General features: G+C 38.8%; 1 protein-coding gene across 9 annotated transcripts in view; it reads left to right on the forward strand.

Annotated features, from left to right (window-relative positions):
- spop (speckle type BTB/POZ protein) overlaps positions 1 to 21,363 on the forward strand; it is a 121,552-nt gene that overhangs the window by 66,170 nt on the left and 34,019 nt on the right. For all 9 annotated transcript variants that reach the window (XM_059956640.1, XM_059956642.1, XM_059956634.1 and 6 more), the window contains 2 exons: positions 9,741 to 9,892; positions 16,938 to 17,065. In XM_059956640.1, the coding sequence (XP_059812623.1) occupies positions 9,741 to 9,892; positions 16,938 to 17,065 (280 nt within the window). The remainder of the gene's footprint in view (positions 1 to 9,740; positions 9,893 to 16,937; positions 17,066 to 21,363) is intronic.

Here is a 21,363-nt window from a genome sequence, read left to right on the forward strand (position 1 = left end):
TGGTCTAATATTATCCTTGGTAAACACAGAAGACAAGTAGACGTTAAAAATCTCAGCCATCTCCTGAGGCTCTACACAATATTAATCAAAAAATTACTTTTATGTTGAGATATTTGAGAATTGGAGATGCAGTTATCCAGACAAGTGGGGAACTGTTGCATTTCTGACTTCCACATTGAAAGTTATATGTACAAAAATTGGGCAGGCTTTAAGGATCCGGGAGGTGAGACACTGCAGGAAAACCAGACATTGTATGCTGATGTAGCTATAGTACTTGTAACTGACCCAGTTAGATTTGCTCAGTTGTCATTCTTGTTACAGTTAATGGATCATTAGGCAGTGCTAATGTCATTGACAACGCATGGTTAAACTCAACGTTTGGAAATACTTAATGGAAGTATTTCATTTGAGATGCCCAGATCATCAAATAGTTAATAAATTGGTGAATAACCTAGACACTTCTGAAACATTAAATTCTTTTAAGATCAATTGGTTAGATTTATATTGCCTGTTTAGCATATTGGACATAGTTTAAATGTGAGGTAATAGGAGGGGTTATTTTGATGTAAAGACAGATGATGGTTTCAAGAGGAAGATTAGTAATTTGTCAAAATATCCTTATCACAGCTTTGAGTTTGATTATTTGTTTGAAACTTTATTTACAATTTTGAGAATTTTTGAAGTTGATGAAACCTTGAAGTATGATGTTAAAAAGCTGAAGTAACTTCATTCTTTATGTCATAGAAACAATGTTAGGAGATGAAAAAGGATCCACTGCTTTCCTGGCATATATAACAAATAAACTCTTCTTGGGCTTCAAGCCAGGTACACGTTTTAATTATAATTGATGCTTCGGTGATAAACTGCCATCTCCTTAGGGCTGATGCCTGGGCACGTCTAGTAGGTTGGTATTTATATCCCCCCCCCCTCCCCCCGGTAGTCTGTCAGTCCTTCCCTCCTGATTGGGTTGTCCTCGTCCCAATCAAATTTCTACTCTCCCACCTTGTTTATAAGTGAATTCCAGTTCTTACAGAGCGAGAGGTTCTTCTTTGTTAAAATTATTTTCTTCTAGTTTTATTTCAATGGTTTCCTTTACCAGGGAGTCCTCAAAGCCATTGCCGCAACACAGTAGTTTTCAGATGTCTAAGTCAGTCCTATGACCACATCTTCGTAGTGTGTCCTCATGGACTCTAGGCACTCCATGGTTTAATAAGGGTACCATTGACCGTTTAGAACACACCCTTACTCTGACATACTTCCTCTATAAGGGGTACTACTGTGAATAAGCTGATGGAGTGGCCTTGTTGCCGGCTATTGCTAATTTCTACATGAAAGGTTTTGAGGAGAGGGCTCTGAGTTCATTGCCCTTACGCCCCAAATGCTTCTTCAAATACGTCAGTGACACTTTTGTACGGTGGCCTCATGGACTCCAGGCACTCCAACAGTTCCACAGCCATCTGAACAGCATAGATCCAAACATTCAATTTGCGATGGAGATGGAGAAGAGTGGTTGCCTCCCTTTCCTGGACATTTTAATACGATGGAAACCCAATAGTAGCCTTGGACATGATGTCTATTGGAAACCCACTCATATGGATTTGTACCACAACAATTACAGCCACCATCACACCTCCCAACGTAGAGTGGTTCTTTCTAATTTGATTAACCGTGCAGAAACTATTTTGGACCTGGATAATCTCCTAAGGATGATGTGTAGGACGTTCCTACAGAATGGATACAGGTAAAGGAAATCAATCCTGCCCTTAAAAGGGCTGACAGAAAAGCTTAGAAACCTAACAACATAGAAGAACCCATTGCTACCGCCGGTCTTCCCCATATTTCCACAGGTTTTTGGAAGGATCACCAGGATCCTGAAGAAATACTGGATTAATACCATCCACATACTCATAAGAAAGCTTAAGTCACAGCTAATGCAGGTCAAAGCTGACCTGGGACTCAGGACGGCTGGCATTTACAGGATTCCCTGTGAATCTGGAGCAGTGTATATCGGCCAGACGGGCTGCATGGTGCATCAAAGAGCACAGGAGTTTTATCTGCTTGGAGTTACTCGGAGAGGTCAACAGTAGCAGAACATTGTATTCCCAATGGCCGTAAGGATTGGTTTCGGCACAAAACTACTGTGCTGTGCCAGTGGCTTGGTAAAGGAAGCCATTGAAATAAAACTAGAGGAAAAGAATTTTAACAAAGACGAAGGTCTTACTCTAAGAAAGAACTGGAATTCGATTGTAAACAAGGTTGGACAGTGGAATCCTGATTGGATGAGTACTAACCAATTAGGAGGGCTGGACTGTGGGGGTATAAATACCACTGGAGACCCAGGCATCATCCCTGAAGGTACTGGTAGAATTTGTCATTGAAACGCAAGTTATAATCGATACCTGTACCTGGCTTGTAGCCCGAGGAAAGTTTATCCAGCATTAGGAGATGTTTCTTATTGTGAGTGTACATTTTACTTTAAAATGAAAATAATGTGCATTGATTTGCCAACCTGTCATTTATCTTTGTGATATATAACAGTATAAAGAATATTAGCCAAGTTACTGAACTTACCAAGTATCTATGGGTGAAATGCAAGTTTAATACATATGGAGTATACTTAATCTGTAAGATGTTGTATACTATTTCTCTGAAAATGATGGAATTTAGTTTAAACCGCAGCTGTTTTTAAACATTGCAAAAATTTACAGTATATTAAGCATGGATATTGACAGTAAGATTTTCATTAATTTTCCTCATGGGAATCAAGCAGCTGGTTCAGATAGTACTGTAAAATGTGCATTAAAACCTATGTTCTACCTCATCAATCTGATTCAGAAAACAGTGTAACAGCACGTTGTGATTTCAACAATTTTAACCTCTTCACATGAAACAAGAGTTTGTTTTTTCAATGTTTATATTTCTGTTTTAGTGAAAAGTGGAAATAGGGTAAAGAACCACCTTTATTTATTATACATTCCTAGAAGATAACTTTTTGTCTTTGGGTAATCTAATAGACAGGAAACTTCTCTAATGAGAATCTGCATTGACTTCTTGTTTTCTGTTCTTCTTTCACATTAGTTTTCAAACAACCTTTTCTATGTTCTGTCCTTCATTTACAGTCTGCTTATATAAAATATTCTTGGGAATTGAACTTGTTGTCTGCATTGTGGAATATATAGTAAATTTATAATTTTATTAATTACCCATTTGCAAAGAAAATAATGTTATTGCACCTTAAAACCTCAGAATAAACTATCAAAGCCCACATTTCTGTAAGTACAGGATGGTGTGCTCTTAATATACTTTTTTGTCCTGTCCTCTATCTTGAGTAGTGAAAATATCAAATGAGATAAATTAATTGATATGTCTTCTTTCTCTTACCAGTCTTTAAGAATAGTGGTTTATGGTTTTGAACATCAAAATAGCTGGAAATCACCTAAAGGACATTGATCTTTCCATGAGCAAATTCTTTCAGTAAAAGTGGTACAAGCTGGCAAAGTCTGTTATTGAGCAGACTGCAGCATTATTTGAAGTGTTTCAGGGACCTGCTGAGGTACCAAAAGCAGAAGTCTATAGATGCTGAAAATCTGAAATTAGAAAAGTTTAGGCTCGAGGTGTTTTGTAGTTCAGACAGCATCTGTGAAGAGAAGAGAGCAGCAAAGTTAATATTTCACATTAATGATAGTTCATTAGAAGATTTGATGAGGTATATCTGAGGAAGCAGTAGATGGTTTAGTTTTTAACTTTTGACTATTCATTTGAAGATAATACTTTGGAAAAAGGCAATCGGCACTGGGTGTTGAATTGTATTGTGGCTGAAAGATTGAATTTTGGTGTATCCATTCCAATGGCACAATTCTGTTTTTCATACACTCCTGTGCGTTGTTAGATTGTGTTCAAAGGGGGAGCGAGAGTGTTATCTTTCCCTTTTCTATTTGGATATTTAGACCAATTGTGATACGTCCTTACAGTTATAACCTTGTCCACTTACAGGTTTGTTTGTGTGCTTAGGGTAGTAGGAGATGATGGGGTTTTTAAAAGCAGCAAATTCAATTTAACCCTCCCGTGTAAGTTTTTAATGGAGATGGAGTGACACATTTATTTACCAAAAACTTAATGGTTATTGAGTCTCCATTTTAAGTCTAACGTTTACAAACTGGGGTTCCCAGGCCTTAGGATTCTGCCATAAAATAGACTTTTTCATCCTTTTTTATTTGAGTATATGAATAGAATACTTTTGTTGAAAATGTTTCAATGTGGCAATGCTCTTGTATTTCAATATAATAGTTTTATGAAATAGGTATATTTTATACCACAGTGTGATAATTTTGCGTGCTCAGTTATGACTGCAAACGAACAGGTCAAATATTGCCAATTTTGTATTACTTAGTATGTATAAGAGTTCAAATAGTAATTGAGTAACTATTTTGCAGCAGATTTTCATAATTTGGATAGAGTATTTTGCGTGGTCTTGGCAATGGCTACAGGGAATTAATTTAGTGTTGTGGATTTCTCTCTTTTAAAAAAAAATGAGTGTAGATTTCAGATGGAAAAGGTGCAAAATCCAGTGAGAAGAAAGAATAGAATAAATATGAATTGTACATTTTGCTCATTGTTTTAAATTTGCACCACAGATTATATCATGGCTTGCATTTATAGTTATAAAGAATTATGAAGATCATCTGCAATTTAATTTTATTTTTAAAAAATTCAGCTCATGAAATGTGAATTCTGGTTGATGTTGAGGTCATTTAGTCTAGATATTATCTTTACTTCCTCATCTTGTCTGTCGACATGTTTTCTCATTTTTTTAAAAGTTCCCAAGTGACAAAAAAGATAGTTCAGCTAAGTATGCTTATGTGGGTTCTTAGCATTCCCAGCAGTCCAGTTTCCTGTAAACTTTACTTGCATGCTTATCAATTACCTAATTTTCTTCTAGTCCCTCCTCACCCCCCTCCCACTGCACTAGGTGCTTGTCCAGCAATTTTTCAGTAAAATTATAATGGAATGGAGTGTTGTGCTTTTATAGAGCAGGGGAAATAACTTCTTACCAGTTATACATTTTAAGTGATGATTTTTTTTGCCTTAATCCATCGTCAGCATCAAGCCTGGTGCTGTCCGAAGCATCCTCCTTCCATGCTTTCTGTCTGCTACGTACAAAAGAGAGAAAGTACAATGAAACGAATATGCACAGAGGCTGTTACCTTTGCATTAAGTGCATTAAATAGCTAAACTTTTTAAGCTTTTGCTGATAATTAACAGATTGGAGGTCCAGGTGCATGAGTATTATTTCTGTGCAATTTAGGACCAAACTGTCATCATCCTTTCACCCATCACTAACGTTGAGAAAGAGGTTGTGAAATATCTCCTTGAACTCCTACAAGCACTCATACTGCCTTTGGCCATAAAGTTCTGACATTTCAACCAGGTGTGAATGAAGGAACAGTGGCATACTTCCAGGCCAGGATGCCAGTTAGAGAGGTGGTGTTCTTCATGTGCTGCAGGTTTGAGAGGTGCTTTTTGAAGAAGCACCTGGTTCACACTGCATTAGTGGTGCTGGTGATGAGGGAAATAAAGGTACAAGGTGGTGAAAGGAGAGTGCATCAAGCAGGTTGCTTTGTCTGGATGGTTTTAGTTTCTTGCTTGGTGCTCAGCCTACACTTATTCAAAGTTGATGGAGAATATTCTATAATATCTGTAACATTCCCTGTAGATTGTGGAAATGTTCTGAGCAGATTAAGTCATGGATTTACCAGAGCACGTCACACCTTTTGAGCTGCTTCATGTAGCTTTGATATTTCTAATCACAAAATAGATGGACCATGCTGATTTCCATGATGAAAATATTGAGTATTATGGTTAAACATAGTGGAGACTGTTAGTCTGCATACTATTCTTTCTGTGTCGTGAATGTGTCACTTAGCAATTACTGGCTAGACTACAGAGTCTCTCTCTCTTCCCCCCCCCGACTCCGGTTCAGTCCCTTACCACTTAACTCTGTCACATCTCACATGCTCTTGATATTTTTAAGGATTTCAAGTTCTCTGGCCCCCATCATATTTTTACTATGGATGTCCAGTCACTATACACCTCCATCCCCCACCAGGAAGGTTTCAAAGCTCTCCATTTCTTTCTGGACACCGGACCCAAACAGTTTCCCTCCGCCTTGCGGAACTTGCCCTCACTCGAAGTAATTTCTCCTTTGGGTTCTCCCACTTCCTTCAAACAAAAGGGGTAGCCATGGGCACTCACATGGGTCCCAGCTATACCTGCCTGTTTGTAGACTATTTGGAACTGTCTATGTACCAAGCCTACACTGGTGACCGTCCCACACCTTTCCTACACTGCAGTGTTGACTGCATTGGTGCTGCTTCCTGCATCCATGCTGAACTCGTCAATTTCATCCAGTTTACCTCCGACTTCCACCCGGCCCTCAAATTCACCTGGTCCATTTCCAACAGTTCCCTTCCCTTCCCTTTCTTGATCTTTCTGTCTCTTATCTCCGGAGACAGCTTATCCACCAATGTCTATTGTAAACCAATGGACTGTCACAGCTACCTGGACAATACTTCGTCCCACCCTGCTACTTGTAAAAACGCCATCTCCCTCTCTCAATTCCTTCGTCTCTGCCGCATCTGCTGTCCCTTGTCCAATTGTCCCTCCCCACTGATCTCCTCCCGGCACTTGTTCTTGCAAGTGGAACAAGTGCTTCACCTGCCCCTTCACCTCCTTCCTCACTACCATTCAGGACCCCAAACGTTAGATACGGCAAAGTTATTTCCCATGGTAGGGAATCTAGGACATTAGGGCATGACTGCAGCATTGAAGGATGTCCATTTAGAACAGAGATGCAGCGAAATTACTTTAGTCCGAGGGTGGTAAACTGTGGAATTTGTTGCCACAAGCGACTGTGGAGGCCAATTCATTGGGTGCATTTAAGGCAGAGATAGATAGGTTCATGATTAGCCAGGGCATCAAAGGGTAATGGGAGAAGGATGGGAGTTGAGATGACTGGAAGGATTGGATCAGCCATGATTAGATGTTGGAGCAGACTCCAAGGGTTAAATGGCCTACTTTTGTTCCTATGTCTTATGGCAGGGGTGTCAAACTCATTTTAGGTCACGGGCCGGATTGGGCAAAATGCAGCCTCATGCGGGCCAGATCAGTCGGGCGTGTGTGAACGCAGCTTTCATTGCCTCCATTTTTTCAGCCTGTTCTCATGTGTCTCATAACTACATAACTCATAAGTGCTATAACTACAAAGTGTTTCACTTCACAAATTCTGTTTCTTATGAAGAAGACTGCTGAGCAAGCATTATTTTTATGATTGGTATTAACTTATAATCATAGGCTTCATATCGCCGGGCCATTAATAATTAAAATAATAGATCTATCTAAAATGATCTCGCGGGCCGGATATAATTGTACGCCGGGCCGGATATGGCCCGCGGGCCTTGAGTTTGACACCTATGTCTTATGGTCTAAACAGTCCTTCCAGGTGAGGTGACACTTCACCTGTGAGTCTATTGGGGTCATATACTGTATCCAGTGCTCCCGGTGTAGCCTCCTGTATATCAGCAAGATCTGATGTAGATTGGCAGACCGCTTCGCCGAGCATCTACGCTCTGTCCGCCAGAGCAAACATGATCACCCAGTGGCCACTGATCTTAATTCCACATCCCATTCCCATTCCGATATGTCCATCCATGGCCTCCTCCACTGTCATGATAAGGCTGGTTGGAGAAACAACACCTTACATTCCATTTGGGTAGCCTCTAACCTGATGGCATGAACATTGACTTCACAAGTTTCCAGTAATGCTTCCACCTACCTTCTCTTCACCATTTCCCATCCCCTTTCCCTCTCTCATCTCCTTGCCCACCCATCACCTCCCTCTGGTGCTCCTCCAACCCTTTCTTCTTTCTTCCATGGCCTTCTGTCTCTTTCACCAATCAATTTCCTGGCTCTTTGCTTCATCCCTCCCCCTCCAAGTTTCATCTGTAGCTTGGTGTTTCTCTCTCCCCTCCTACCACCTTTCAAATCTAATCCTCAGCATTTTTTTCTCCAGTCTTGCTGAAGGGTTTTGGCCCGAAATGTCAACTGTACATTTTTTCCATAGATGCTGCCTGGCCTACTGAGATCCTCCAGCATTTTGTGTGTCTTGCTACAAGGTTTGTTGTATGTAGTTATTATCAGAAGTGTTGTGAATGGAGCTAAATGGTACAATCATCTGTGGACGTACCCACATTGAATCCTACGATGTCATCGAAGAAACAGCCAAAAGTAGCTGGCATGAAATGTGTTGTCCAGTTTGACCAGTTTTATGCTACTTTGAAGTAGGAGATTATTAATTCAGCTGATGCTTTTTAAAGTAACCTCCAGTGATACAATTCAAATAAAAACATTCACCAGGTTTTATGAAGGCCTATGGAGCTGAAATGATGTCAGTGTCTCTCTTTGCAGATGTTGCCCAACCTACTGAGAGGTCTTCTGTTGTTGTTTCAGATTTCCAACATGGACAGTTTTTTTTGATTGATGGAACATTGTTCCATGAAGCAGTGTTTTAATGCAAGGCAGTTGAAGGTTAAAGTGAACCTGTAGTATTAAGTATTCACTTTCTATTTGTATGAAACCTGACATAGGAAAGTGTAAATTGACCTAAATATACTCAGATTTAACATTAACTATTCAAATAATTTTTAACTGTTCTAATCAACATTTTAATTTCAATGAAACTGTTCTACAACTATACTATGATTGGTATATCTTTGAGAATATTAACTGTATTCCATAATTGATTTAAAGTAATAATTGATTTAAACACTTTTAGATGTTAGTGAAATTAACAAAATGTGCATATTCTTAACTTAATGTACTTAACTTTAAGTACTCGTACTTTCTACTAATTTCAAATCACCATAGTTAAGGTTACCAGAGGCACAGAGGTCAGTTTTGTGAGTAGCCTGTTTTCATGGCATTAAAGTGCTTGCAGTTTTTTTAATTTAAAGTTTGTGTCTGGCAAACATTTTTTTCTTTGAATTCACTCATTCAGCTTTTCATGTACAACTAATATAGCATTTAAACACAGCAGAATCTGCTTTATGACAGTGAACTGGAACAATGTCAAGGAAAAATTGTAGTGGTTGGCATTAGGAGCAAAATTATATTTAGAATTTAGACATAGTGTCAGGTCCAAATTAGATAAAAATGTTCCCAAAGGAAGAATTGGCATGCTTCTTAGTCATCAGAGCTGAAAAGCAACTTGCCTCATCCAAAAGTTCCACATCTCCAAGTGCTGTACAATAATTGCAGGGGAAAATGGTAAGTGTGACAAGTTCATTTCAAAAATATTGTACAAGTTGAGAAGAGAAGCAAACTGGAGGTATTTAATATGAGCTTAGCATTTGTTGACCTGTCTTGTTTTAGTAACCTCACGGGGGGATAGTTGCAGTGTTACAGCTGATTTTTAAGTGTTGCTAAAAGGTAGATCCCGGGTAATGAGCTAATGTACAAGATAGGATTGTTGGACAAAAGAGTTATTTAGACTGAGAGGGAGAGAGTGCTCATTTTTCAAGTAAGCTGTATTTTCTTACACACTAGATACAATTACGGTGAAGGTGATGAAGAGGAAAATTGAGACAGGCCAAACCCGCATCTAAATGCTTTTCCAATTTTTTTTAGCCTGTATATGATTCATTCATTTTCTTTTTAACATATTTCATTTTTTATGTATATTTAAGGTGCCTCCGAGTGAACCCTAAAGGTTTAGATGAGGAAAGTAAAGATTACCTATCACTCTACCTGCTGCTAGTCAGCTGTCCAAAAAGTGAAGTAAGAGCAAAATTTAAATTCTCCATTCTGAACGCAAAAGGTGAAGAAACTAAGGCAATGGGTAAGTGAAGTGACAGTATCCTTCAGGTACAGGTTTAGCATTTAAATGCGGTTCTATTTATTTGTGCAAGCTGGTCTAAGGTAACAACCATTAATGACCAATGTCTCCCAGCCTTGTGTTTCCCTGGCCTTATTGGCCAGTTATTTCTTTAAAAGAAATATTTTCCAAAAGTTTTGGATTGTCTAATTATCTTTTGTTTGAGACTAGAGTCCTTGGACAAAGAAGGTTTGCCAAATCATTCTGGTCATCAGTTTAAGACAAAAGCATTACAATTAAATTTGGAATTTGCTTATTCTGATCAGACATATGATAGCTTATCCAAGAATAGTTTCTGCGTACATTTGTTACCAATGGAAAATGTACCTCTATATAATAAACATCCTCCCCTTCTCCCACCCACCACCAAAAATAAGAAATTACTTTAAGTCATCAGTTGAATTACTACTTATTTTAGATTTACAAGAGTTATTCATTTATATGCAAGTGAAAGTACTCACTTGAGTGATGGAAGTTCTCGTGTTCACAACTGCAATAAAAAGGCAAGCAGCAACACTCTATTAACCTTCACTCTGTAACAGCATAAAAATTGCTGAGCCAGGAAATGTGGCTTTAGCTGAAGGACATAGTAATGAGGGTTCCTACATAGATTTGGTCATTAGGAGAAGAAATTACCAACTGAATAATGAATTGCTACTGGCAACGTGTACTATAGCCTCATTTAACAAAACAAAAATGAAGAAAGGAGTTATCATTCTATGATGAGACTTCCAACTTCAGCTCTGATATTACAGATGTGGCTGCTGGTTTGATAGTAATTGGAGCCACACCTGAACTTTGTAAAAATCCTTTTGTCAATTACTTGTCTGCAATTGTCCATGTCCAGTCAAACTGAATGCAGTGTGTTTCAACCTTTTGGCTTCAAATGCAACGATTAGAAGGAAGGGACATTAGAGAGAAGGATTTTCATCCGTTGTAGGAAATGGGAACTCAGGCAAAAGAAACATAGTGGGTTGCTCTTTCCAGCCTGACTATATGTATTGTACTTCTCATTTTAAATTAGATTTTTAAAAATTGGAATTAACTATTGAATTGAGGAGTTATTAAATTTGAATACAGTTCATCTTTTGAAGTCTTTGAGAACTCAGATATTCAACCCATTTTGAGAACAGGAGAAATCTCTATTTTTTTATGTACAGTTGGTTTGTGGACAGCAAAGATGGAATGACTGGTGACATTTCAGAACACCTAATTTTGATAGGATGATTTGTTTTGTATGGCATAAGAGCCCAATAAAAGTTGCATATTTGTTCAGTGTGATTGGCAATCCTCAGAGTTATGCAGCTCTAAATTTTTAAATAGATAGTCCTGGAAAAAGTATATGGTGGAACTAGAACTAAATTAAAACAGAAAAGGTGAGTTAGCCACTCTAGAACGAACCAGAATGCTTCTTTGAACATTAATTTATTGTTCCTCAGATACTGAAGGGCTTAACACATTTTCAACATGTTTTATTTGACTTTAATCACTCTTGTATCTGAAGGGGAGCAGTTGTCATTATAGCTTAGTTGTGCTGTCAAACTGACATTTTAGTCCACATCAAGTTTGTCTTAAAGTGCCATACTTGCATGAAAGTGTTAAACTACTTTCTTGTGCAGATACGCAAACACGAGGAAATCTGCAGATACTGGAAATTCAAGACACACACACACAGACACACACACAGACACACACACAGACACACACACAGACACACACACAGACACACACACAGACACACACACAGACACACACACACACACACACACAGACACACACACACACACACACACACACACACACACACACACACACTTTCTTATCCAGATATTACATCTCTAATATACTGTAATTTGTGTGCATGCATAAATTGTTCATGCATTCAGCAGTCATTTTTTTTTAACATACTTTTTTTGCATCTCAAATACTCTACATTTACATTTGAGGTCACTTTTTACAATTTGCAAAGTTTACATGAACTTCGTTTCTACAAAACTGCAATGCAAGTCTTAAATGCTCCTTTGAGGACTTGTGGAAAAGAATTCATGGACTTTTTGCACAAAATTTTACACAATATATGATTAATATTTTTTCAGAGAACTGAACAGCCTTTGTACTCTTCTCCAGAAATCTCAGATTTTGAAGAAAAGGAATGCTTTTTTTTAACATTAGGGAGAAATATATTTGGACTGAAAAGTGGAATACTTAATGATTTGGGACATTTAGTATTGTTAAGCACCCCCAGTCCTGGCATTAGGTAGAAAGAAGTCAATGAAGTTTGCTTTTAAAGACAAACCTCAGATTTGCTTAGAAGATGTCAACCACATTTAAGTCTTTTATATCAACTATATTATTTCTGGCAATACTAATACTAAAGTATGACAAGTTTGCTCTGAGGATTGTATTGAAACTGCCTTGATTTATTTTGCATTATAATTTTCTGGTTAGTAAGTGACAATGGCTTTCTGCAACTGAGTGTGAACTTGAAATTAGATTCCAGATGCTTTGATGGTGCTCCATTTCTGATTCTTTAGCAAAGCAGTACTCATTATTTTGCTGCAGTTGATGAAATATCTAGATTATCATTGTGAATTATTTTCCTTGCATTCATCAGTATAATTGCTTTCACTATTCCATAGATTTAATTACTAGACTCGCAGGATTGGTTTAATGTTTAATTTGTATATTTTGAGTAAGCCAGCTCAGATGTTAAACTCTTAATTGGAACCTAAAGTTATAACATTTAACATGCTCAATTTTAAAAGATGTGGACACTAAAATTTTAAATTTGGTGATTATAGAATTAGATTTGCATTGCCTTATTAACAAGTTGCGGTGTATTTAACAAGCTTCTGGAACTATTATCCACTGAAATTGGGTTTATTGACGCACAATAAATTAATTTTTTTTAAAATGTTAAATTATTTGAATTCTTTCAGCTTATAATGTTGTCTTTGGAGTCTACCCATTGTTTTCATCAGCTGGAATCCATGTACAGGATGTTATATTGGTGGTTAGACCATTTCAATAGAAATATAAATTGATGTGAATAATAAAACGATAAGACATAGGAGCAGAATTAAGCCATTTGGCCCATTGAGTCTGCTCCGTCATTCAATCATTGTTGATCCTTTTTCCCCTCCTCAGCCCCACTCCCTGCCTTCTCCCTGTAACCTTTGATTCCATGTCCAATCAAGAACCTATAATTCTGCCTTTAATACACCCAACAACCTGTCCTCTACGGCTGCCTGTGGTTTAAAAAAAATTCTACAAATTCACCATCCTCTGGCTAAAGAAATTTCTCTGCATTTCTGTTTTAAATGGACATTCCTCTATCCTGCAGCTGTGTCCTTTTGTCCTACAGCACATTGGAAACATCCTTTCCACATCTACTCTGTCTAGGCCTTTCAACATTTAAAAGGTTTCAATGCGATCCACCGTCATCCTTTTAAATTCCAGTAGGTACAGAACCAGAGCCATCAAAGGTTCCTCGATTGATAACCCTTTCGTTCCCTGAATCATCCTTGTGAACCTCCTCTCCAATGCCAAAACATTTTTTCTTAGATGAAAAGCCAAAAACTGTTCACAATACTCAAGGTGAGGCCTCACCAGTGCCTTATAAAGCCTCACCATCACATTGCTGCTCTTGTATTCTAGACCTCTTGAAGTGAATACTAACATTGCATTTGCCTTCCTCATCACTGACTCAACCTGCAAGTTAACCTTTAGGGTGTTCTGCCCAAGGACTCCTAAGTCCCTTTGCATCTCAGATTTTTGGATTTTCTCTCAATTTAGAAAATAGTCTGCACATTTATTTCTACTACCAAGGTGCATGACCATGTGTTTCCTTCTGCAGCCAGCTTGTTTCCTCAACACTACCTGCCCCTCCACCAATCTTTGTATCATCTGCAAACTTGGCAACAAAGCCATCTATTCCATCATCTAAATCATTGATATACAGCATAAAAAGAAACGGTCCCAACACCAAACACTGCGGAACACCACTAGTCACTGGCAGCCAACCAGAAAAGGATCCTTTTATTCTCACGCACTGCCTCCTACCACTCAGCCAATGTTCTAACCATGTTAGTAACTTTCCTGTAATACCATGGGCTCTTAACTTGATAGGTGGCATCATGTGTGGCACCTTGTCAAAGGCCTTATGAAAGTTGAAATATACAACGTCCACTGCATCCCCTTTATCTATCCTACTTGTAATCTCCTCAAAGAATTGCAACAGGTTCGTGAGGTAAGACTTTCCCTTAGAGAAACTATGCTGACTTTATCTTGTCCTGTGTCACCAAATACTCCATAATATCATCCTTAACAAGTGACTCCAACATCTTCCCAACCATACAAGTCATGCTGACTAGTCTATAATTTCCTTTCTGTTGCCTTCCTCCTTTCTTACAGAGTGGGGTGACATTTACAATTTTCCAGTCCTCTGGCACCATGCCAGAGTCCAATGAGGTTTGAAAGATCATTATTAATGCCTCCGCAATCTCTACCGCTACCTCTTTCAGGACCCTAGGGTGCATTTCATCTGGTCCGGGTGGTTTGTGTACTCTGTAGTCTTTCAGCTTTTTGAGCACCTTCACCCTTGTAATAGTAACTGCACTCACTTCTCTTCCCTCACACCCTTCAACATCTGGCATGCTGCTAGTGTCTAACACAGTGAAGACAGATGCAAAATACTCATTTAGTTTATCTGTCATCTCCTTGTCCCCACCCCCTTATTATTTCTCCAGTTTTATTTTTAATGGTCCTCTATCCACTCTCATCTCTTTTATTTTTTACATACTTGGAAAAAGCTCTTGCTATCTACTTTGATATTGTTTGCTAACTTGCTTTTATATTTCATCTTTTCCCTCCTAATATTCTTTTAGTTGTTCTCTGTAGATTTTTTAATGCTTCCCAATCTCTATCTTCCTGCTAAGTTTTGCTTTGTTGCATGCCCTCCCTTTTGTTTTTCATTAGCTTTGACTTCTCTTGTCAGCCATTATAGAACCATAGAACATTACAGCACAGTACAGGCCCTTCAGCCCTTCATGTTGTGCTGACCCATATAATCCTTTAAAAAAAAGTACTAAACCCACACTACCCCATAACCCTCCATTTTTCTTTCATCCATGTGCCTGTCCAAGAGGCTTTTAAATACCCCTAATGTTTTAGCCTCCACCACCATCCCTGGCAAGTCATTCCAGGCATTCACAACCCTCTGTGTTATATAAAAAAAAACAAAAAAAAAACTTACCCCCTGATGTCTCCCCTAAACTTCCCTCCCTTAATTTTGTATATATGCCCTCTGGTGGTTGCTATTGGTGGCCTGGGAAACAGGTACTGACTATCCATCCACCCTATCTATGCCTCTCATAATCTTGTAGACCTCTATCAAGTCCCCTCTCATTCTTCCACGCTCCAAAGAGAAAAGTCCCAGCTCTGCTAACCTTGCTTCATATGACTTGTTCTCCAAACCAGGCAACATCCTGGTAAATCTCCTCTGCACCCTCTCCATAGCTTCCACATCCTTCCTATAATGAGGTGACCAGAATTGAACGCAATACTGTAATACAATATATTGTTGTACTATTTTGGCTTTTGAGTATTTCTTCATTTTTGGAATACGTCTGTCCTGCACTTTGCTAATTTTTCCAGAAACTGATGCCATTGCTGCTCTGCTGTCATCCCTGCTTGCATCCGTTTCCAATTTACTTTGGCCAGCTTCTCTCCCATACCACTGTAATTTCTTTTACTCCACTGAAATACAGCTACATCAGGCTTTATTTTCTTCCTATCAAATTTCAAATTGACTCCATCATATTGTGATCACTGCCTCCTAAGGGTGCTTTTACCTTGAGCTCCCTGAGCACCTCCTGTTCATTATATAACACCCAGTCCAGTATAGCTGATCCCCTAATAATGACAAACTGCTCTAAAAGACCATCTCGTAGGCATTCAACAAAATTCATTAACAGCTGGATTTCCCCAATCTTACTGAAATCTCCCATGACTATGATAGCATTGCCCTTTTGTCTTGCCTTTTCTGTTTCCCATTGTAATTTGTGGCTAGTGTTGGTAGGCCATCAGGGTCCTTGCCTGTTTCACCCTGCAGTTTAACTCAACCCACAAGGATTCAACATTTTCCGATCCTGTGTCACATCTTTCTACTGATTTGATGCCATTCTTTACCAGCAGAGCCACATCACCCCCTCTGCCTACCTGCCTTTTCCTCTGATGCAACATGTAACCTTGGACATTCAGCTCCCAACAACAATCCTTCAGCCACGATTCAGTGATGGCCAGCAACATCATACCTAACGATCTGTAATATTGCAACAACATCCACTTTATATTTCTTATACTTCATGCAATGAGATGTAACCTTTTGACTACTGTATTTGCTACCCTTTTTGATTCTGCATCCCTAAAGTACAGATACTCACCCTGCTGGCTTTAATTTTGTTTTGTCATTTGCCTGCCCTTCCTGACAGTCTGACTACACACTATCTTTGCTTTCTTACCATTCGTCCTATCCCGAGTCCCATCACTTCAGTTCACACCCCCCTAGCAAATTAGTTTAAACCCTTGCCAACAACTCTTAACAAACTTGCCTGTGAGAATATTGGTTCCCCTTTGGGTTCCCCCTTTTGTACAGGTCATTCCTCCCCCAGACAAACGTGAAATCCTGCCCCCTGCACCAGGTTCTCAGCCACGCATTTACCTGCCGATTCACCCTTTTTCTACCCTCACTGTTGTGTGACACAGGTAGCAATACAGAAGTTACTACCCTTGAGGTCCTGCTTCTCAGCTTTTTGCCTAGCTCTCTAAATTCTCTCTTCAGGATCTCTTTGTTTTTCCTTCCTATGTCATTGGTACCAATATGCACCAAGATATCTGGCTGCTCTCCCTCCCCCTCCAAAATGCTGTGGACGTGATTATCTCTACCTAGGTTTGATCAACTTTACAGTGACATTAAACTAACTAGAGTCAATCTAATTTTGTTTTGCAGAAAGTCAAAGGGCATATCGATTTGTGCAAGGGAAAGACTGGGGTTTTAAGAAATTTATTCGAAGGGATTTCCTTTTGGATGAGGCCAATGGACTCCTTCCTGATGATAAGCTGACATTGTTCTGCGAGGTATGTCCTTCAGGTGCAGAAATGCCACCTCATGCTATCTTTACTGTAACCAGCAGAAATCAGTATTGCTATCACAAAGAAATAAGCTGATAACAAGTGCTAGTATTGAAGGGTTAATGTTGTACTGATCTCCAGGATGTTCTTTGAGAATTATAAAGTACCCGATGAGTGACTCTGCACAATAATGTTAATGTCTTAAAACATTTTCAACTGCTATCTGATTAATTCTTGTTTAACAATGCACTGTTCTCTTTCATCTGGCTGTATTCAATCTATGATTGTTGGAATTATGCCGTATTGACACCCATATTTTCAGATAACGTTGGCTGCTGAAAAATCCCTGTAGGATTGTTCAGTTAGATTCTTTGCAGAATTGTACACCCATCTCGTCAGTATACTAAATTGCAAGATGATCAGTCATTGAAAATTGATCATAATTTCTTAAACTTTCCCAAAGACGGCTTCCGTTATTGAACAAGGCAAGCATGTGCCTTCAAAGTAAATTTATTATCAAAGTACATATATGTCACCATATCCAACCCTGAGATTCATTTTCTTATGGATGTTCACAGTAAATACAAAGGAACTCAGTAGAATCAGTGAAAAATTGCTCACATCAAAGACTGACAACCAATGTGAAAAAGACAGCATTGTGCAAATCAAAAAAGGAATGAATGAATAAATAAATAAATAAATAAAACTGAGATAGTATACAAGTTGTGGGGTCCTTGAAAGTGAGCCCATGCATTGTGGAATCACTTCTGTGTTAGGGTGAGTGAAGTTATCCACTCTAATTCAAGAGCCTGATAGTTGAGATTTAATAACTGTTCCTGAACTTGATAGTGTGGGACTTAAGGCTCCTGATCTCCCCCCCCCCCTCCCCAATTGGCAGCAGCAGCAAGAAGGCATGGCGTGGATGGTGGGGGTCCTTGATGCTGCTTTCCTGCACAGTGCTCCTTGTAGATTTGCTCAATGGTGGGGAGGGCTTTACCCATGATTGACCGGCTGAACCACAGGCTTTTCCATTCAAGGGCAAACCTAATTAATATTGTAGCCTGTGGAACATTCAGTAGTTATAGGCTGCATTATCATCAGTTATTGAAGTTTAGATGTTGTAAAGTATGCGGTTTGGGAAAATAATCCTGTTGGCTAAACTTACATTATATTTAACCCCTGTAATCACAGTATGGAAGGTTGTAAACCTGGCTATATCCTGTGCAAGGATTCAGCATTTCATAAACTCTTAGGACTTCATTGCAGAAGAATAACAATCTCTTAATTTCCACATGTAACTGTTAAGTAATCTAATTTGTAATTGTGGTATAAATTTAAAAGGCTATCAAGATAATGATCTATATAAATCTAAACTTCCAAGCCCAATTACGGATTAGATATGCTGACTGTGCAAATCAGTTAAAAAAGTAAATTGAGATTGCTTTTGTTACATATTAAATCCTTTCTAGTTAGCTATAGGTGTACCTATACCTATTGCAATTAACCCTTGATTTTAACCAGCAATAAACTTTACAACTGATGGAGCTCAAAGAACTCCCAACAATTACTTTGTGTTTAATCTTTAATCTGTGTATATTTGGCATATGTCAGCTTTTTGTTGCATTTAAAATTTAAGTGCCTTTAGCCTAGTAGATGTGCCTGATACTGTTGTAGCCTGGTAAAATAACTATCTATTGTTATAAATAAATAGCAATATTATTGGCTGCTAAACCTTCCCTGGGCTCAATGGCCAATTAAACTACTAATTGACTTCTGCATTCTCAGTCAAGGGTTAAATACTTGAGTACCCAATAATGTCTTGAAAAGCTGTCTATTGAGTTTGATATATTCATCTTTGTTGGCCAATGTGGATAAACAATGAGCAGTGTGTGTAATGAATTGGGTGGATACAGTTTTATTCGTGATCGCTGATACACTCTGTTTTTAATCCTGACTGATGGTTCTGATTCATTATTTTCCTTTTTATGGGTTGGAATGTAGTGGTTTGTATTTGGCATGTATTACAAATAACGAAAAGTGAGCAGTTATGCAAATGAAATTTAAACAATTAAAATGATCAGTTTAAGTCTTTTAAAGAGCTGACTGATCAGTTAAAGAAAACCTGAGATACAGACCAATAATTCTATATTTAAAACAAATTGCTGTAGGAATAGACTGATATTGAACTTGTGCAAACAGGTGAGATTAGTTAGATTAGCATGCTTGCATGGTGGGCTGTTTTGTAGTTTGACAAATTGATTTGTGTTCTTATAAGCATTTTGCCTTACCAGGATGATGACTGTGGTATAACCATGACTTTTAAGTTTGCTAGTTCTGATGGAGGCTTTGTTGTTTTTAGAATTTAGGAAACAGACACAGAAACTATAGAACTGAGGCAAACAATAGTGAGGTCATGGATCATATACAGGTTATGGAAGAGGATGGTACTTGTTGTCTTGAGGCAAATTAGGGTGGATAAATCCCCAGAGCCTGACATGGTATCCTCTTGACCTTGTGGGAGGCTAGTGCAGATATTAAAAATGTCCTTGGTCTGAGTGAGATGCTGGAAGACTGGAGAATATCTAATGTTGTTCTGTTGATTAAGAAAGGTTCTAAGAATGAAAAAGGTTGTAGGCTGATGAGTCTGAAGTTAGTCATGAGTAAATTATTGGGAAGTATTCTAAGGAACAGGACATATAAGCTTTTCAATAGACAGGGCCTGATTATGGATTGTCAACAGGGCTTTGTGCATAGCAGAATGTGTCTAAATGATCTCAATGGTTTTATGGGGAGGTTGCCAAGAGGGTCAATGAAACAAAGTTGTAGATGACTTCGTTTACATAGACTTTAGCAAAGCCTATTAGTGTCAGGCATAGTGGATGGTCCAGAGGGTTAAGTTGCTTGGCATTCAGGATGAACTAGTCAATTGGACTTGACATTGTCTTCATAGTCACACAAATCAGAGAGTGGTAATAGATAGTTGTTGCTCTGACTGGAGGCCTGTGAGTAGAGGTGTGCTGCAGGGATTGCTGCTGGGTCTGTTGTGGTATGTCATCCATACTAATGATTTGGATAATAATGTGTTAAACTGGATAAGCAAATTTGCAGGTGACACCAGATTAGGGTGTAGTAGATAACAATGGAGCTTGCAAAGTGATCTGGACCAGATGGGAAAATAGGCTGAGAAATGGCAGATGTTATGTGAGGCAAAATGTGTTAGAGAGAAGGGTTAGATTGATCTTGGAGTAGGTTATTAGGTTGGCACAACATTGTGGGCTAAAGAGCCTGTATTGTGCTGTAATGTTCAATATTCTATGATTTTTAATGCAGGCGTGAGGTGTTGCATATTTGGAGGATTTGCACAGTGAATGGTAGGACACTGAGTTGTGTGGTAGAATTGAGGGATACAGGAATACAGATCGATAATTCCTTGAAAGTGTCAACGTAGGTAGATGGTGTCATAAAGAGAGCTGGCACATTAGCCTTCATAAATCAGAGCAATGAGTACAGGAATTGGGATGCTAAAAATGTATAAGTTGTTAGTGAGGCTAAATATGGAGTATTGTGTGCAGTTCTGCTCACCTACCTACAGGAAAGATATCAATAATTTGAAAGTGCAGAGAAAATTTACAAGTATGTTCAAGTTTATTGTCATTCAACCATATACATACATACCACCAAATGAAACCACATTCTTCCTGACTAAGATGCACAGCACAATACTTACACTCATACAACACATAAGGTAATATTATCACAAATAAATTAACATATTAAGGTGCATTTATGGCACAGGTCAAAAAGTAATTAGTATACGCTAGTGGCATTTCATACATGATGAGATCTGGGTGGTGGCAGGGAGTTAGTAATCTCATGGCCCATGGGAAAAGCTTTTTCCCATTCTAACAGTCCTTGTCCTAATGCTACGGTACCTCCTGCCTGATTGTAGAGAGGTCAAAGAGATTGTTGGACGGATGGGATGCATCATTGACGATGCTGAGGCCCTGCATGTGCAGCGCTCCTGATAAATATCTTGGATGATCCTCTCAGCAGAACTCGCAATCCTTTGTAGGGTCTTGCAGTTGGGTGTTTTGCAATTCCCATACTAGATGGTGATGCAGCTGGTCAGGACACTTTCAGTGGTGCTGTTGTAAAAATTGGATAGAATGGGGGAGGGGGAGTCTTGCTCACCTCAGTCTCCTCGGGAAGTGAAGATGCTGGTGTGCTTTCTTAGAGGTGGTGTTGAGGAAAACAAGTGAGTTTGTCCATTATGTGCAGTAAGTAGTGGTCAGCCTGCAGCTTCC

Source organism: Hypanus sabinus, chromosome X1, assembly GCF_030144855.1.
Source record: "Hypanus sabinus isolate sHypSab1 chromosome X1, sHypSab1.hap1, whole genome shotgun sequence".
NCBI classification, from domain to species: Eukaryota; Metazoa; Chordata; class Chondrichthyes; order Myliobatiformes; family Dasyatidae; genus Hypanus; species Hypanus sabinus.